Consider the following 15,344-nt stretch of genomic DNA (forward strand, 5'->3'; position numbering starts at 1 on the left):
TAAAAAACAGGGAATATCTTGTTCCTTCTCTTCACTGTGAATTCTCAGTGATAAGCACAGAGAAAATAATAGGAATGTACCTATTTAATAAATGGTAAAAGGCACTAAACTGTAATGGCGAATATCATCAAGATTTATTGCCAAGTCAAGCCGAGTCGGTCTTGGTGATAAAGGATATTTTAGGTGAAACAGGGCGTAGAGAGCCAGGGAAGTTAGCATTTTACATATAAATCAGGCATAACGACAAGATTGTTCATGCTGTAATGCATCTAATAAGGCACTTTGCAGCATGTAGCTCCTTCTTTCCTCCTCCCCTGACCTTCAGGGGGAATTCATTATTACCTATAGGACTGTTTTTTTGCCACATTGATACATCGGGAAAGATTCATGGCACAGTCACTTTTATGAGTGGCAATTGTTTTACCACTTGCAACTGCTGTGCCCAGTTCACTAAAGGCACTCATTCACACCAGTGGAAGTGCTTTTACTGTTGTACATTGGGCCTGCCCCTGAGTGAGGCATTGTTCCAATGCATTGATGTAGTTTTTAAACATTTGTTAAAAAATATGTTCCTATGTGCTTTACCATGTACTTATATATTAAAAAAAAAAGTATCCTGCTCTCTTTATATCCTTAGTGTTCCTGCCACCTGGTATAAATTTAAAGGGGAGGCCCTACACCAAAAAAACAGTGTGGTGGTCCCCCCAAAGTCCATAGCAGACCCTTATCCGAGCACGCAGACCAGCCAGTCAGGAAAGGGGATGGGAACGAGCAAGTGCCCCCCTCCCCCCCGAGCCATACCAGGCCACGTGCCCTCAACTTGGGAGGTGCTTTGAGGAAAGGGGGGACCCTGCGGCCCCCCACCCCAAAGCACCTTGTCTCCATGTTGATGAGGACAAGGGCCTCTTCCCGACAACCCTGGCCGTTGGCTTTCGGGGTCTGCGGGCAGGGGGGCTTATCAGAATCCGGGAGCCCCCTTTAATAAGGGGGCCCCCAGATCCCAGCCCCCACCCCATGTGAATGAGTATGGGTTACATGGTACCCCTACCCATTCACCTGGGGGAAAAAAGTGTACATAAAAAAAACACAACACAGGTTTTTAAAATACTTTATTAGACAGCTCCGGGGGTCTTCTCTTCTTCCGTCTTCGGGGGTCTTCTCGCCAGACTCCTCCACTATCTTCTGCTCTTTTGCTAGCTCTTTTACTAGCGGAAGAGCCCGGCTTTCTCCTTCGTCACCGCCGCCGTCCGGGGGTCTTCTTCCGACTTCGAGGTCTTGTCCCGCTCTTTGGGGGTCCTGTCCCGCTCTTCGGTTTTTCTTGCTGGGCCTCCGCTTTCTTTTTCCAGCTCTTTAACTAGCGTTGGCTCGGTCTTCTGTCGCCGTCACCTTCTGCTTCCTCTTCTTTTCTTCTTCTTCCTTCTTCCGATGTTGACACGTTAATCTCTCTGGTCATAATGGCAGGGACGCATTGTGGGGCGACTTATATAGGGACAAGGGGTGGGGTCATCAGGTGATGTCACACGAAGGAGAAAGCCGGGCTCCTCCGCTAGTAAAAGAGCTAGCAAAAGAGCAGAAGATAGCGGAGGAGTCCGGCGAGAAGACCCCCGAAGACAGAAGAAGACCCCTGGAGCTGTCTAATAAAGTATTTTAAAAACCTGTGTTGTGTTTTTTATGTACAAAAATGTCTTTTTTCCCCCAGGTGAATGAGTAGGGGTACCATGTACCCCTACTCATTCACATAGGGTGGGGGCCGGAATCTGGGGGCCCCCTTAGTAAAGGGGGTTCCCGGATTCTGATAAGCCCCCTGCCCCCAGACCCTGACAACCAACGGCCAGGGCTGACGGGAAGAGGCCCTTGTCCTCATCAACATGGGGACAAGGTGCTTTGCGGTGGGGGGCCGCAGGGTCCTCCCTTCTCCAAAGCACCCCCCCAACCCCAAAGCACCCCCCACCCCCCATGTTGAGGGCACACGGCCTGGTACGGCTCGGGGGGGGGGGGGCTCGCTCATCCCCACCCCCTTTCCTGACCGCCCGGTCTCAGTGCTCGGATAATGGTCTGCTATGGACTTTGGGGGGACCCCACACCGTTTTTTCGGTGTAGGGCTTCCCCTTTAAATCCATACCAGGTGACGGGCCTAGCGAGGTGTCAATCTCGCCGATGGATGTGGCGACATTGACTTCCTTCGCTAGTTCCATCTACCTGGAGCCATGTTCAAAATGAACTGACTTTACTCCCTGTGTGGGCACACCGGAAAAGTCCGGTCATGTGTGGGCGGGTCCGCTCGTTCGGAAAGTCTGCCGGATAGTCCGATCGTGTGTACGTGGCATAAGGGTCACAGGAGTTTTTGCACTACTGTGACCCGTTTTCACCAAAGAGCGGTCTGAAGTCCGCTCTCTGCTGACGTCACAGGAATCAGTCCAGGCAGCACATCATCACGACAATAAAGTCTGGATCCTACAGGTGCCTGGACTGACGCCTGTCTCAGCATCTCAGTAAGACACCGAGAGGCTGAGACAGCCGCTCCCTCTCCCCCTCCACAGAAGAAAAACAATCTGTGTTCCCCCACAGAGAAAATGGATGTCGACATACTGCATGTATATCTGCCCACAACTGTTCATCTCTGAATGTCATGTTAACAGATGCAGACATTCTTAATTAAAAGAGAAGTATGGGTTTTGTTTTTTTCCCCTACTATACTTACTTAGGTGGATGCAGTATCGGTCCATTGCTGCGTCTTTCCCCTGGTGTCTCTACACTGAGAACTGATCGATCGAACACCTCCGATGTCTCAGTTCTCACAGATCCCAGAGAGAAGAGCTGCTTCCTGTCAGTCAGCAGCTCTCCTGCACCTCTCCTCTATGCTCACTGGAGTGCTGAGCTGTGGAGAGGTGGGGAGCAGCCATCTCAGGCTCTCGGCGGCTCGCTGAGAGGCTGAGACAGGCATCAGTCCAGGTTCACCTGGCGGATCCAGACTTTATTGTCGCGCTGACGCGATGCCTGGATGGATTCCAGTGACGTCAGCAGAGAGTAGACTTCACACCGCTCTCTGCTAAAAATGGGTAACAGGAGTGGAAAAACGAATTGCACTCCTATGACACTTAGGAGAAGCCCAGCCATACAAGCTCAGGCTGGACTTCTCCTTTAACCACTTCAGCCCAGAAGATATGGCTGCTAAATGACCAGGCCATTTTTTGTGATTCGGCACTGCAATGCTTTAACTGACAATTGGTTGCGCAACACTGTACTCAAACAAAATTGATGTCCTTTTTTCCCACAAATAGAGCTTTCTTTCGGTGGTATTTGATCGCCTCTGTGGTTTTTATTTTTTGTTCTATAAACAAAAAAAGAGCGAATTTTGAAAAAACACTATATTTTGTACTTTTTGCTATAATAGATATCCCCATTTTTTATTTAAAAAAAATAAAGTTTTTTCTCAGTTTAGGCCAATATATATTCTTCTACATATTTTTGGTAAAAAGAAAATCACAATAAGTGTATATTGATTGGTTTGTGCAAAAGTTAAAGCATCTATAAAATAGGTGATCGATTTATAGCTTTTTTTAATTTAGTTTTTTCTTTACTAGTAATGGCGGCAATCTGCGTTTGTTATCATGACTGTGACATTATGGTGGACACATCGGACAATTTTTACACATTTTTGTGATCATTGGCATTTATACAGCGATCAGTGCTATAAAAATGCATTAATTACTATAAAAATGTCATTGGCAGTGAAGGGGTTAACACCAGGGGGAGATCAAGGGGTTAACTGTGTTTCTAACTGAAAGGGGAGGGGACTGACTAGAGGAAGTAACAGATCGTGGTTTCTAGCTAATAGGAACACACAATCTGTCACTCCTCTCAGAACAGAACAGGGAAGTGTATGTTTACACATACTCATCCCTGTTCTGTCTCTCATGCTTGCGATCACTCGTGGACAGCGGTCATTGTGACCGTTAGCCACGAGCATTGGCACCTCTGCTGTGCAGCCGGTGAATGCCTGCTATGCCGATCCCGCCAGCCGACATATAGCTAAAACGGTTCGCGGGATCGAGCCAGCCTGCTGCAGTATAATGATGGAGGCTGGTTGGCAAGCGGTTAAAAAATGAAAAAAAAGCTGGTGTACTGATGATGATTGGAGTGGACAAGAGAAGTTTGTGTAAGTGGGTGAGAGGTGAAATCTGTGGGGAGAAGAGAAATTCAAGGGGATATGAGGGGCGATAGCAGAAGAATGAAGCAGGTAGTGAAAGTAAATACAGAGACGGTGAAGACAATGGGATGGGATGTGGCAGTAATGTGGGGAGAGAGTCCCTTGGGGAGGGGACTGGATGGTGTAGGAGACAGCTGGTCTACCTTATGGAGTAGGAGCACACGATCTCATTCACGGCTTGGTACTATTAATGTATGATATAGTGCGATGCACTAACACACCGGACCCACGTGTGTACCCTATAATAGGGCTTTGTTTGCAGTAAATAAAATCTTTTAAAACAGTATCACACTATGGAGTTTCTGTTTGATATTTATATATGCGGATGCTACATCTTTGAGCAGTGTTTGGACCTTACAACCTGACCTGCAATCTGTTTTGATGATTTTGATGATACACAGAACTCGTATATTAACCAAACTTTTTTTTTTTTTTTTTTTTTAAATAGATTTTATTGAAAAGAGATAATAGGCACAAAGGTTCAGATATACAGTGAGATCCCCAACAATCGGGGGGAGTAAGATGTTAACAAAATTGCAAATTAAACGTACAACAAGTTCAGTAAGATTGTATACAAGAACATTCTTGGATTAAAGGGACCAAAAAGGTGTGGGATGTGAGGGTATGGACTGCTAGGCATAAGGCAACTACTAAGAGTGGGAAAATAGGGGGAGTTGAGATGGGGAGGAGTATAAAGGGAACTTGGTTTGATCTGCAGCAGGGAGCTAAGGAGATATATGTCCCCGTGAGGTGTGCGGGCCCATCTGGGGGATGGGGTCGGAGCTCTAAGCAAGAGGGGTTGGGTCTGTTTCAGAGGTGTCCATGGGTAAATGGTGGGGCAGGGTAGGTAGTAGGTTTCCAAGTCGCTTCTTGTAGGTTCCTGGAAAACTCTGTGGATCAAGGCTGGAATGACGTCATGTTGGGGGTCTGTGACATGAAGTACAGTGGTATGTCTGTGTGCCTGGGTTGGAGGAGAAGGGGCAGAGGGGTATTAACCAAACTTAATTGCGAGGTCACATGCTCTGAGGTGAGTGGTCATTACCTTTGGGTGGGGAGCACCTGAGTCTAATCACTGCTGAAGATCGCTATATTCACATTCACCTATCAAGTCACATTTATTATTGCTGTATTAAGGACACTAAAAACTGATCCTGGGTGGTCAGAGTATCACAGACTTATATACACTTGAGCACTTTATGGATCACTTTTGTATCAATATTTATATTTTATGAGATGTGTGTATATTCACGATATATGATGTTGAAAGCTGAATAACGACTTTTAGGCACTTATATATTATTATTATATCCTTGAATTAGATTTTATAGGCACATCACTTTAGATAACAATTTTATTTTTTTAGGTTTTTGCTGCAGGTTCAGCACATCATTAAGGGGATAGTGCAGCACATGATTTAATTATTTATCTGTGATTCTCACATGTTAGTATGGGGCGTGATTAGTGCTAGCAGCTGTCATTATACTATTATAAGATAGGGGAACTTTGATTTGGTAGCTCGTTAGACCTTTACTATTTTTTCTGGTCTAAACGCTGTCCTAGTTCTAACCCAGTTCTGATGAACCTGTGGGAAGCTATACCATGAATGCATTACTGCCAGCCCATTTAGCTGTGGCTGGGGCATTCCTTACCCCACAGCTCACAGCTGTATGCATGCAAAGGGATGGGGATGCTGGTGACATCCATGACCTAATATGACCATATGGCCAGGTCATAGGCGTACACATCCTATTGCATTAGGGTATGCACACTAAAACTCAAACATATTTGCATGTGTGTGCATGTGTATATACTGTATACTGATGGTGTCAGCAGAGCAATGGGCAGTGTCAGTAGGACAGAGATTGGTGCCAGTAGGGCAGAGATTGGTGTCAGAAGGGCAGTAGACCATGCCAGTAGTTATTATTTTTATTATTTGTTTACAATTTTTTAGGAGCCTGTGATATTTCACCAAAGCCCCCTAACGGGGGGTTAGGGGGCTTTGGTAATTTATCATGGGTCTAAACATGGGGAATCTGCACCAAACAGGGTGATTAGGATGTGCCCAGGCACACCTGGCATACCTTGTTTACACGGCTATAGGCCAGGTAGAGAAATGTTCTTGCTATAGCTGATTGGGCTGTCAGGGATGCGATCAAGTACCAGCTTCCAACGGGTCTTGCTGAACTAAGTTTGGACAGAAGGTGACTCATCCCTTAACTGCTACTTATCATTGTATTAATTCAGCCACTAAGGCCGCGTACACACGGGCGGATTGTCTGGCCAACTAAGTTCGTCAGACAATCCGACAGACAGTCCGTTCAAAATTTGCATGAACGGACTTGACCACATACGATGAGCAGACAGTCCGCTGAAAGCGTGCGCGATGACGTGTACAGTACGTACGACGGGACTAGAAAAACGACGTCCTATACACTGCAATGCAACCTTCGGCCGTGTAAATCCTTTCTGAGCATGCGCCATACTTAGTCCGTCCAACTTGCCTACACACGAGCGGACTGTCCGCTGAAACCAAGTTTGGACGGACAAAACCAAGTTTGAACGGACTGTCTTACGGAAATTCCGTAAGACTTTGTTCGTCAGATTGTCCGCTGAAAAAGTCTGCTGAAGCCCACACACGAGCGGATTGTCCGCTGAAACACGGTTCAGCGGACTAAGTTGAACAGACAATCCGCCCGTGTGTACGCGGCCTTAGACTCCAACTTTTCTCCAGCGGTGATAAATTATCACGTGATGTGATGGTAAACTGCGATCATGCAGGCATTATTACAGTTTATTAAACAGACACCTATACCATTGCAAGCTACCGTATACACATTTTAATATCATGGGTTTCTGAGTGGTAATATATGACATCTCCCTTACTGACAGTTTCATTTCAAAGCAACTTCTGAAGGACAAACATAATTATTTGCTAAGCATATACCAAAATTTCAGGATAAAAACAAAAGTATAAATAGCTGTGACTACCATTTTTAAATCACCTTCATTAGTGTGTCCTCTACACGCTGTAGAAAAAATTGTTCTGATATTTTAGGCTACTGCATATCTCTACTCTAATAGGTCCAATATTAGAATTAAACTTTTGCCATTTATCACCAAAATGAAACTCTAAACAAGCTTAGTGATTTATTGCCAACATACAGAAGGGACAGGGATAGACACTGTGAGATTTTTCTAGTAGATAATGTACAGAATACAATGAACATGTTTATCTGACATATTATGTGACTCTTCTAGACAATACAGTAATGAGTAGACAGGCTATTTAGCCGCTGACACAGTCTCTTTGATATGTGCTTCAACTTAAGAGATGTAGTAGTGTTTTTCATTACCAGGCTCCCTTTGTATTCCTGCCATCCAATGTAATCCAAAAATGATTCACAAAGACAGTGGCTGAACAATCACCAGCCAATATTATACACAAGTAAGAGCCATAACTTTAGTTACAATATCCTGCACATAACAAATAGGAATAGTTGCCATTAATACATGCCCAGCAATACCCATCATACTCAAGATTATTCAAATATACAAAAAAAACTGTGAAGAACAGGAAGCGCAAGCAACCTGCAGCACTTATTTACGTTATGGCTTTATCAAGACCAACAGATCCCCCCCATGGTCATTCCTAAATACTTTCAATAGTGATAACAACCTACCACAAGTAAGCTTACCTATTCCTCTGTAGCTGCAAACACCCCCTGTAGGTTCATAAACCACTCCAGCATTAACATTAATTTGCGCTCTAAGATGGTTCTATCACTTGCATGATGGGGGGGGATATTAAAGAAATTAGTCTTTATCTGCAATGAGGACTGGTGCACCCAAATATGATAATGGAAATGATAATAAAAGCTTACATTTGTTTTTGCTACTTATACTGCTGGCATGAACACATTCTGTGCTGCTCTTCAATGTGCTCACTGCTCTTTTTTTTCCTCCTGAATCAGCTTGTACCTAGAGCACTGGTCCCACTTTCCTGAATAAGAGTGGCTCCTTGACTTGCATGAACCTATGGAGCCACCCATTCATGTGCTCTCATGTGATACTGCTTTCTGACATAAGGACACTCCTTGTGCTGGCAGGCACAGGCAGCCTAAATGCATTAGAGACCTGCCTCCCAAGTGTAATTGATTGAATGCAGTTGGCCATGCATGTGCACATGGTACATGCATTATGAGACATGTAGTGCCATGGAGGGGGATCTAGTGGCGCTGCATAAAGGAATGACTGAGCCTAAGCTGACTAGAGCATTATTTGAAGTTTAAATACTGTGTAAGTTCATCTGTGTTTAGTGCAGAAAGAAAATGATAAGCATTCACTTTCAGCGGTTTTCAATGCCTGAACTTCAGTTACTGGGAGAGTAAGTATAGAGGAATCGATGTAACTCAAAAGGTAATGGTTCTTAGTACTTGTGGTTCAAGCCTGCTTTTGAAAGTAGATGGGCTACACAAATATTTTATAATTCAAATATAGAAATGTACAGTATGTATCATTGATAGGAGGAGAAATGGGGGACTCGAGTGATATAGAGTCAAGGCTCAAGCAGGGAATCATCAAAACCTATTGGGAGGAAATGAGTAACCGAAGGTCACCACCATAGCTTGGTAAACATAGAGACTCTATCTTGTACATCTGAGTGGCCTGTATGATCCTATTCCTAGTTTTGATGAGGCACAACTTGGGAGTTTTCCAGGCCTTTACTAGCATTTGTTTACCAGCAGAAATAACTTGCAGAAGGAGCCCAAATTGAAGCTTAGTAAGCTTAAATGTATTTAAATTAAGGAGTGTAACTGCAGGGTCAAGAGTTAGTGGTCTGTCAAAGAGTGTAGGTCGTATCCCAAATACTTCAGCTCAAAACGTTATCACTAGAGGGCATGCCCAGCAAACATTGAGATAAGTGCACATCTCCACACATCCTCTGAGTTGACTATGATTTATCCGTGACCTCTTCCACATTTCCTGGTAACAAATGCCACATTAAATTGAGAAAATAAATCAGCTATTGGTTCATGGATAGAACTTTTATGTTACAATTTGAGCTGCTCAGTTGTGATATGGTGAGAAAACATTGCAACACACGGGTCTTAAAGAGACCCTAAATAATTAAAAATAGATCTGGACTGTAGAAGAAGAGCTAATACAGCTACCTCTCTGGTAGCTCCTGTTTCCTACATTTGCTTTATTCAGTCACTACAGTCTCTGTCAACACTTCTGTAACTTGAATTCTCTAACCCCAACATTACTTCTGTGTCCTGTAATGATCTTTAAGGATCTTTGAGAAGGAACCAAAGAGTGCAGTGGAAGATTTAGCAATCTTACACCACCAGAAATGTTGAATGCTGAGGACTCTGATGGCAGCTGAAATGTTGGAATAAAATCCATTGAATTTCTTACATGACTGATAGGGTTGCTTCCGTTTTTGCATTTGTCAAATCTTCAGGAATACCGCAAGCTCAGTATAAAAATACACCTATTTTCACCATTCCACTGCCTCTCAATAAAAGACAAATCATTACACAAAAAATCATATACTCAAAGTTACTGCTAATATATGAAAGTTAAAATGGAAAGAATAAGTATTTTGAAAAAAAAAATTCACATGATGTGTTACTGATAGGAAAGTGATCCAAAAACGATTCATTAATAACTGCAACCTATGGGGTATTTTAAGGATAAGGTGACATATGCTTGAAAGTTTCTTGCTGATTTTATTATAGTATGGTTGTAGCGTGAACTAAGATAGAATACCAAGCTTGTAGCGATGATTGTCATACTATTGATTGATACCTGCTATTGCAATTAGGTAATGCATTAATTACATCGGCAATAATCAGTTCCTGAGTACTTGTAAGACATGTAAAATATAACTGAATTTAGAGAATACGGCTTTCTTTTCCTGAGATAAACCACTTGTTATGTATTCCTTAAATATATTTTTTAATAATTCTACAGTGTTAATCAGATTACAGATCACATAAATGGAAGTGTATGGGATATTGTTTTAGTCCACACACACATGGAAAAGTATTCCAGGGAAATTTAAAACTGTATATATTTCAATAACCTAGTTGTATGGATACAGATCCATATAGACACAGTGCATTTATGGATAGGTGATTGATCAGATCATGTAACATTTCCCTGTGATACAACTTATAAATGCTTACCAAAAATATTAAAACGTGTACTATCCCCCTCTAACGTTCCAATTTCATCACTCTCTACAAGGCTTAGCACATTCATGTATATCACCTTCAATCTCAGCTTCCATCAGTACGATCCTCTTATACCAAGCTCAGAAATGCCTCATCTTTGAACCGCTTATATCTACAACACTCACACCTAAATCTTTCTCTCTCATCTCTGTGTAACTCTGGCCCTTTTTTCTTTTCGGAATTCATCATACACCTTTCTTCAACATCTTGAAGCCTGGATGAAAATGGACTTCTAAAAACCAGTTATTCACTTAGATAAAAGTGACTTCAAATATTTTTTAAGATGCTTTGGCTTGTTTTACACAGTGCTCTTTGCCATTCCGGCAGATTGCAAGCTGTAAATGATCACCTGTCCATGCTACACAGTGCCGCATCCTCCTACTTATTTCACAATGTCATCCTAAATAACTTCATTATTTTAAAAACTGTGGTGTAGCGGTTGTTTGCAGCTGTTCTATGCAGAAAAGGTGGAAACATTTCAGGCATAAGAAAGTCAATGTGCAGAATAAGAACCCACTGGGACATAATTCTGCTTATGTTACAGACAGGTTATTTTTAACAAATTTTGACACTGTATTCAACATTTCTATACCACGAAAATGCCCAACGTGGGTATATAATTATTACTTTAAAAGAAAGTAAACTGAGATCTCCAGAATGCAACAATGCAGATTGCTAGACATCGCCTCGCTCATTCTGTGCCGCCTACCAGCTGGTACATTTTGTGTCACTTAGCATCACTTAACTCACAGCTTCAGCAACACTTCCCAAATATAAAAAAAGGAGTGTTTTCCTTTACAAAGTTTGATGGGGTGTTCACTTAACAGGTGAATCTTAGGTATTTAATTTATTACAGGTATTTTCATAGCACTGTCAATTTCCACAGGCACATCAGTCCCTTTCCTCAAAGAGCTTACAATCTAAGGTCCCTATGTCACATGTGCACACATGTTTGGGCCAATTTAGAAAAGACCCAATTAGCCTACCGGAATGTCTTTGGGATGGAACCCATGCAAGCACAGGGAGAATATGCAAACTACATGCTGACCAGGATTTGAACCAGGGACCCCAGTGCTGGGAAGTTCTAATCACTAAACAGCTGTGTATATAATCAGCTTTCACTGCAGGCACACCCCTGTTTCATAAAAGCATGACCAAGCTACTAATTTATTTAATAAGGGAAAAAAGCAATGTGCAAACTTCACAAAATCATAGCACCCAGTCAGCCAATCAGAATTTATCCTTCACCAACTGGACTGCAGTAAACTAACCAACTGATACTGGTTAACACACTTCAGACGACATAATGGTCATAATTTCCATCCTTTACATTATCTTATAAAATAAAAGCAATAATTTACTGAATACACTAAGACGCGAATTTGCATTTTTCCCCAATCATCCAATCGGAGGTAGCAATTTGTGTTTTATGATATTGCTCTTAACCTTGCTGTGTCTTTAGAGGTGATTGCTGGTTTGGCATGCCGATACAAAGCTTACAATAGTAAGTAAATCATATGAGTCATCAGTTCATTGAGTAACATTTATATGGTACTTTGTTACAGTGTTAAAAAAAAAAATCAACTCTCTGATTAAACTAAAGAGATCTTGCTAGCGTGGCGGAGGACATTTTTGTCTCCAGGAAGTAATTATGCCATCTTGTGCCAATAGTTAAGTTCTACAGTAAATAGCTGTCATTGATGAGATATGCAGTTTCCCTGCTGGCTTGCTCTGTCTAGATACTAAGGAAGAGTCCAGTCAATTAGAAATCATGCATGCACCATTGAGCAATAATTTTCCATACCGCTGTGAAAATCAGCTCTATCAGCTCTACCATCCTAAATGCATAGCACCAAAAAAAGAAAAAAAAAATAGCAATGGTTCTGTGACTTCTCATTTACCTCCCACTTCACAGGTTTGTCAACCCCAGCCAATAGTCAAGTATCAAAGCCTAAAAATAACAAAAGAGTCACAAAGGCATTGGACCAAAAGTATGCCCTGGAAAATGCCTGCACGTGAAATGCACCTTCTGTGCTAAGAAAACTCGGTGTCACAGGTACCATTAACCATCTCGCTGCTCCACTATTCAGCAGGAAGAGCAAAGACAAAAGCTGCATCCTTGCACGCATTCCAAGACGTACTCCGATCAGCCAGCCCTTTAAATTCAGACTATCCAGAGCAGGGGGTGATTGTCTACACATCAAAACAATAGACGCTCAACTATAGCATGGCTTACGGCTATTCCTGCAAGTAGCAGGATAAAGGATGATATTATTAAACACATGTCCTAGTGATCTAACATAATATTAATAAACAAATGTATGCTTGATCTGAAATAATAATATTAAACAGATATCCTAGTGATCTAAAATAATATTACTAAATGGATGTCTCAATGATCTTACATAGTATTATTAAACAGATACCTATAATGTTAATAAACAGATACCTGCCGGTATAATATTATTAAACAGATAGCTATAATACTATTAAACAGATAGCTATAATACTATTAAACAGATGTCTCAGTGATCCATAATAGTAAACTGATGTCTCAGTGATCTAAAATAATATTATTAAACTCATGTCTCAGTGACCTTACATTATATTATTAAACAGACCTATTAGAGATCTTTATTATTAAACTGGCGTCTCAATAATATGAATCATTATCCCATGAAAGACACCCTGCCATTCATTGATAGCGATATCGCTGTTGATTGAGAATCAGTCAAATTCAAAGGGGGGGGGGGGGGGATTGCGTGCATGGCAACCAATCAGCTTCTTGCTTTAGTTTGTTCAGCTAAGCTTTAAAAAAAGAAATCTAGAAGCTGATTGGCTGCCATGTGCAGTCCATTCTTAGGAAATTCCCTTTAAAGTCACTACTGCATTAATATATGTTTCTATATTACCTCTGCTATACAATAACTGCAACAACAGTACAAGAATCAGATCATCCATAACACAAGTTGATTACAGTATATATATATATATATATATATATATATATATATATATATATACTTTAAAACTGGTAGCAACAATAACTGTCAAAATCCCCATGCTAGTAAGTACTGTGGCATGTTCCCATGCTGTTTTTGTATTATAAAAAGCACACAGACATCACATTGCACATCGCCTTATAAGTGGGCTATTTTAGCATAGTTGTGTCCCTGTATAAAAGATGTCTTTGTGATAAGGCACCCCTATAGCATGCCTGGTAGAGGAGCAGATGTGCTGTGTGATGTGTGTGTGTAGCTGCTGGCAGTAGACTTACCTTGCTCTGCATAGAGGTAGTAGGGCAGAGTAAGAGCCATGAGACAAGTGAGGGTGCTGCAGAGCCCCATGCTGTGTGTACTATAGATACCCAGAGATGCTGATGCTGCTGATACTGATGCTGCTGTTTGGAGCTCCCAGTTCGGACTCAGGATGCCCCATAATAGGAAGAGGAGGGCGGTGCAGAGCCGTGATGAGTAGCCAATGAGAGAATGGCGGAGGAGGGAGGCAGCACGTGTTGTGTCTGTCTGAGGATGGGGAGTGCAGGCAGAGTGTGCAGGGTGAGCTGGGAGTGATCAGACATCATACTACCCTATACAATGAGGGGATGAGGATCTGCGTGCACTGACTATAGAGAGGACCATTGTGGGCTGTGCAGCTGGAAGAAAGCCCTGCTATGGAAAGGACAGGCACAGCTCACCTAGCACACACACAGACACACACACAGACACACACACACACACACACACACACTTGGCTTTCAGCTGCAAGGTGATTGTGTGCACAGAGCATAGTGACATTTCACATCTCACATAGCAAATGAATGGAAGAATGGAAAAGTGCAAGGCTGACCATACACTATGCAATCTGATTGTCTATTCTCCTTTTGGTGGCCATACACCTTTCAGTTCATAATCAGTTTTTTTTCCCAGATTGATCGTTTCTGATAGGAGTGCTTCGTCTATAATCCACAACTCATCTGATCGATATGTCACACACGGGGAAGTAGAGTCTGATCAACAAGATGCGGTCATAATTATAGATTGATCGCAACTCTATTTTTGCTGTGTAATCTCATAATCTGAGCAATCGAAATACGTATGCAGTCGCTTCTGTACGATAGCTCGGCGGGACGGGGCATGTTTAATTTTTAATTTTATTTTTTATTTTAACTTTTATTTTTAATTTTTACACTGTTCTTTAAAAAAAATTGGGTCACTTTTATGCCTAATACAAGGAATGTAAACATATTTTGTAATAGAAAAAAAGCATGATAGGACCTCTTAAATATGAGACCGAGGGTCAAAAAGACCTCAGATCTCATATTTACACTAAAATGAAATAAAAAAAAAAAATGTTTATGTCATTACAAAAAGTCCTTTTAAGAGCATTGGGCGGAAGTGACGTTTTGCTGTTGCTTCCGCGCTGCATGCATACCATAGGCATATTACAGGTGTATTAAAGGCATACTATAGGTACTGTATATTACAGGTGTATTCCAGGCATATTACAGGTGTATTACAGGCATATTACAGGTGCATTACATGTGTATTACATGTGTATTACAGGCAAATTGCAGGTGTATTACAGGGTGTATTATAGGGATATTACAGGCATATTACAGGTGTGGTACAGGCATATTACTGGTGTATTACAGGCATATTACAGGGATATTACAGGCATATTAAAGGTGTATTACAGGTGTAGTACAGTCATATTACAGGTGTATTCCAGGCATATTACAGGTGTATTACAGCCATGTTACAGGTGTATTCCAGGCATATTACAGGTGTAGTACAGGCATATTACAGGTGTATTCCAGGCATATTACAGGTGTAGTACAGGCATATTACAGGTGTATTACAGGCATATTACAGGTGTATTCCAGACATATTACA

The 15,344-nt window shown here is 41.8% G+C and overlaps 1 protein-coding gene across 1 annotated transcript in view; it reads right to left on the minus strand.

Moving 5' to 3' along the window:
* EPHA10 (EPH receptor A10) overlaps window positions 1–13,990 on the minus strand; it is a 943,825-nt gene extending 929,835 nt beyond the window's left edge. The window contains exon 1 of the mRNA XM_077481808.1: window positions 13,727–13,990. Coding sequence (XP_077337934.1) covers window positions 13,727–13,796 — 70 coding nt within the window. The 5' untranslated portion in view covers window positions 13,797–13,990. The remainder of the gene's footprint in view (window positions 1–13,726) is intronic.
* Window positions 13,991–15,344: the final 1,354 nt, after the last annotated feature.

This window comes from Lithobates pipiens, unplaced genomic scaffold, assembly GCF_037356315.1.
Source record: "Lithobates pipiens isolate NorthernLeopardFrog02 unplaced genomic scaffold, aLitPip1_a1.2 Scaffold_16, whole genome shotgun sequence".
Classification (NCBI taxonomy): Eukaryota; Metazoa; Chordata; class Amphibia; order Anura; family Ranidae; genus Lithobates; species Lithobates pipiens.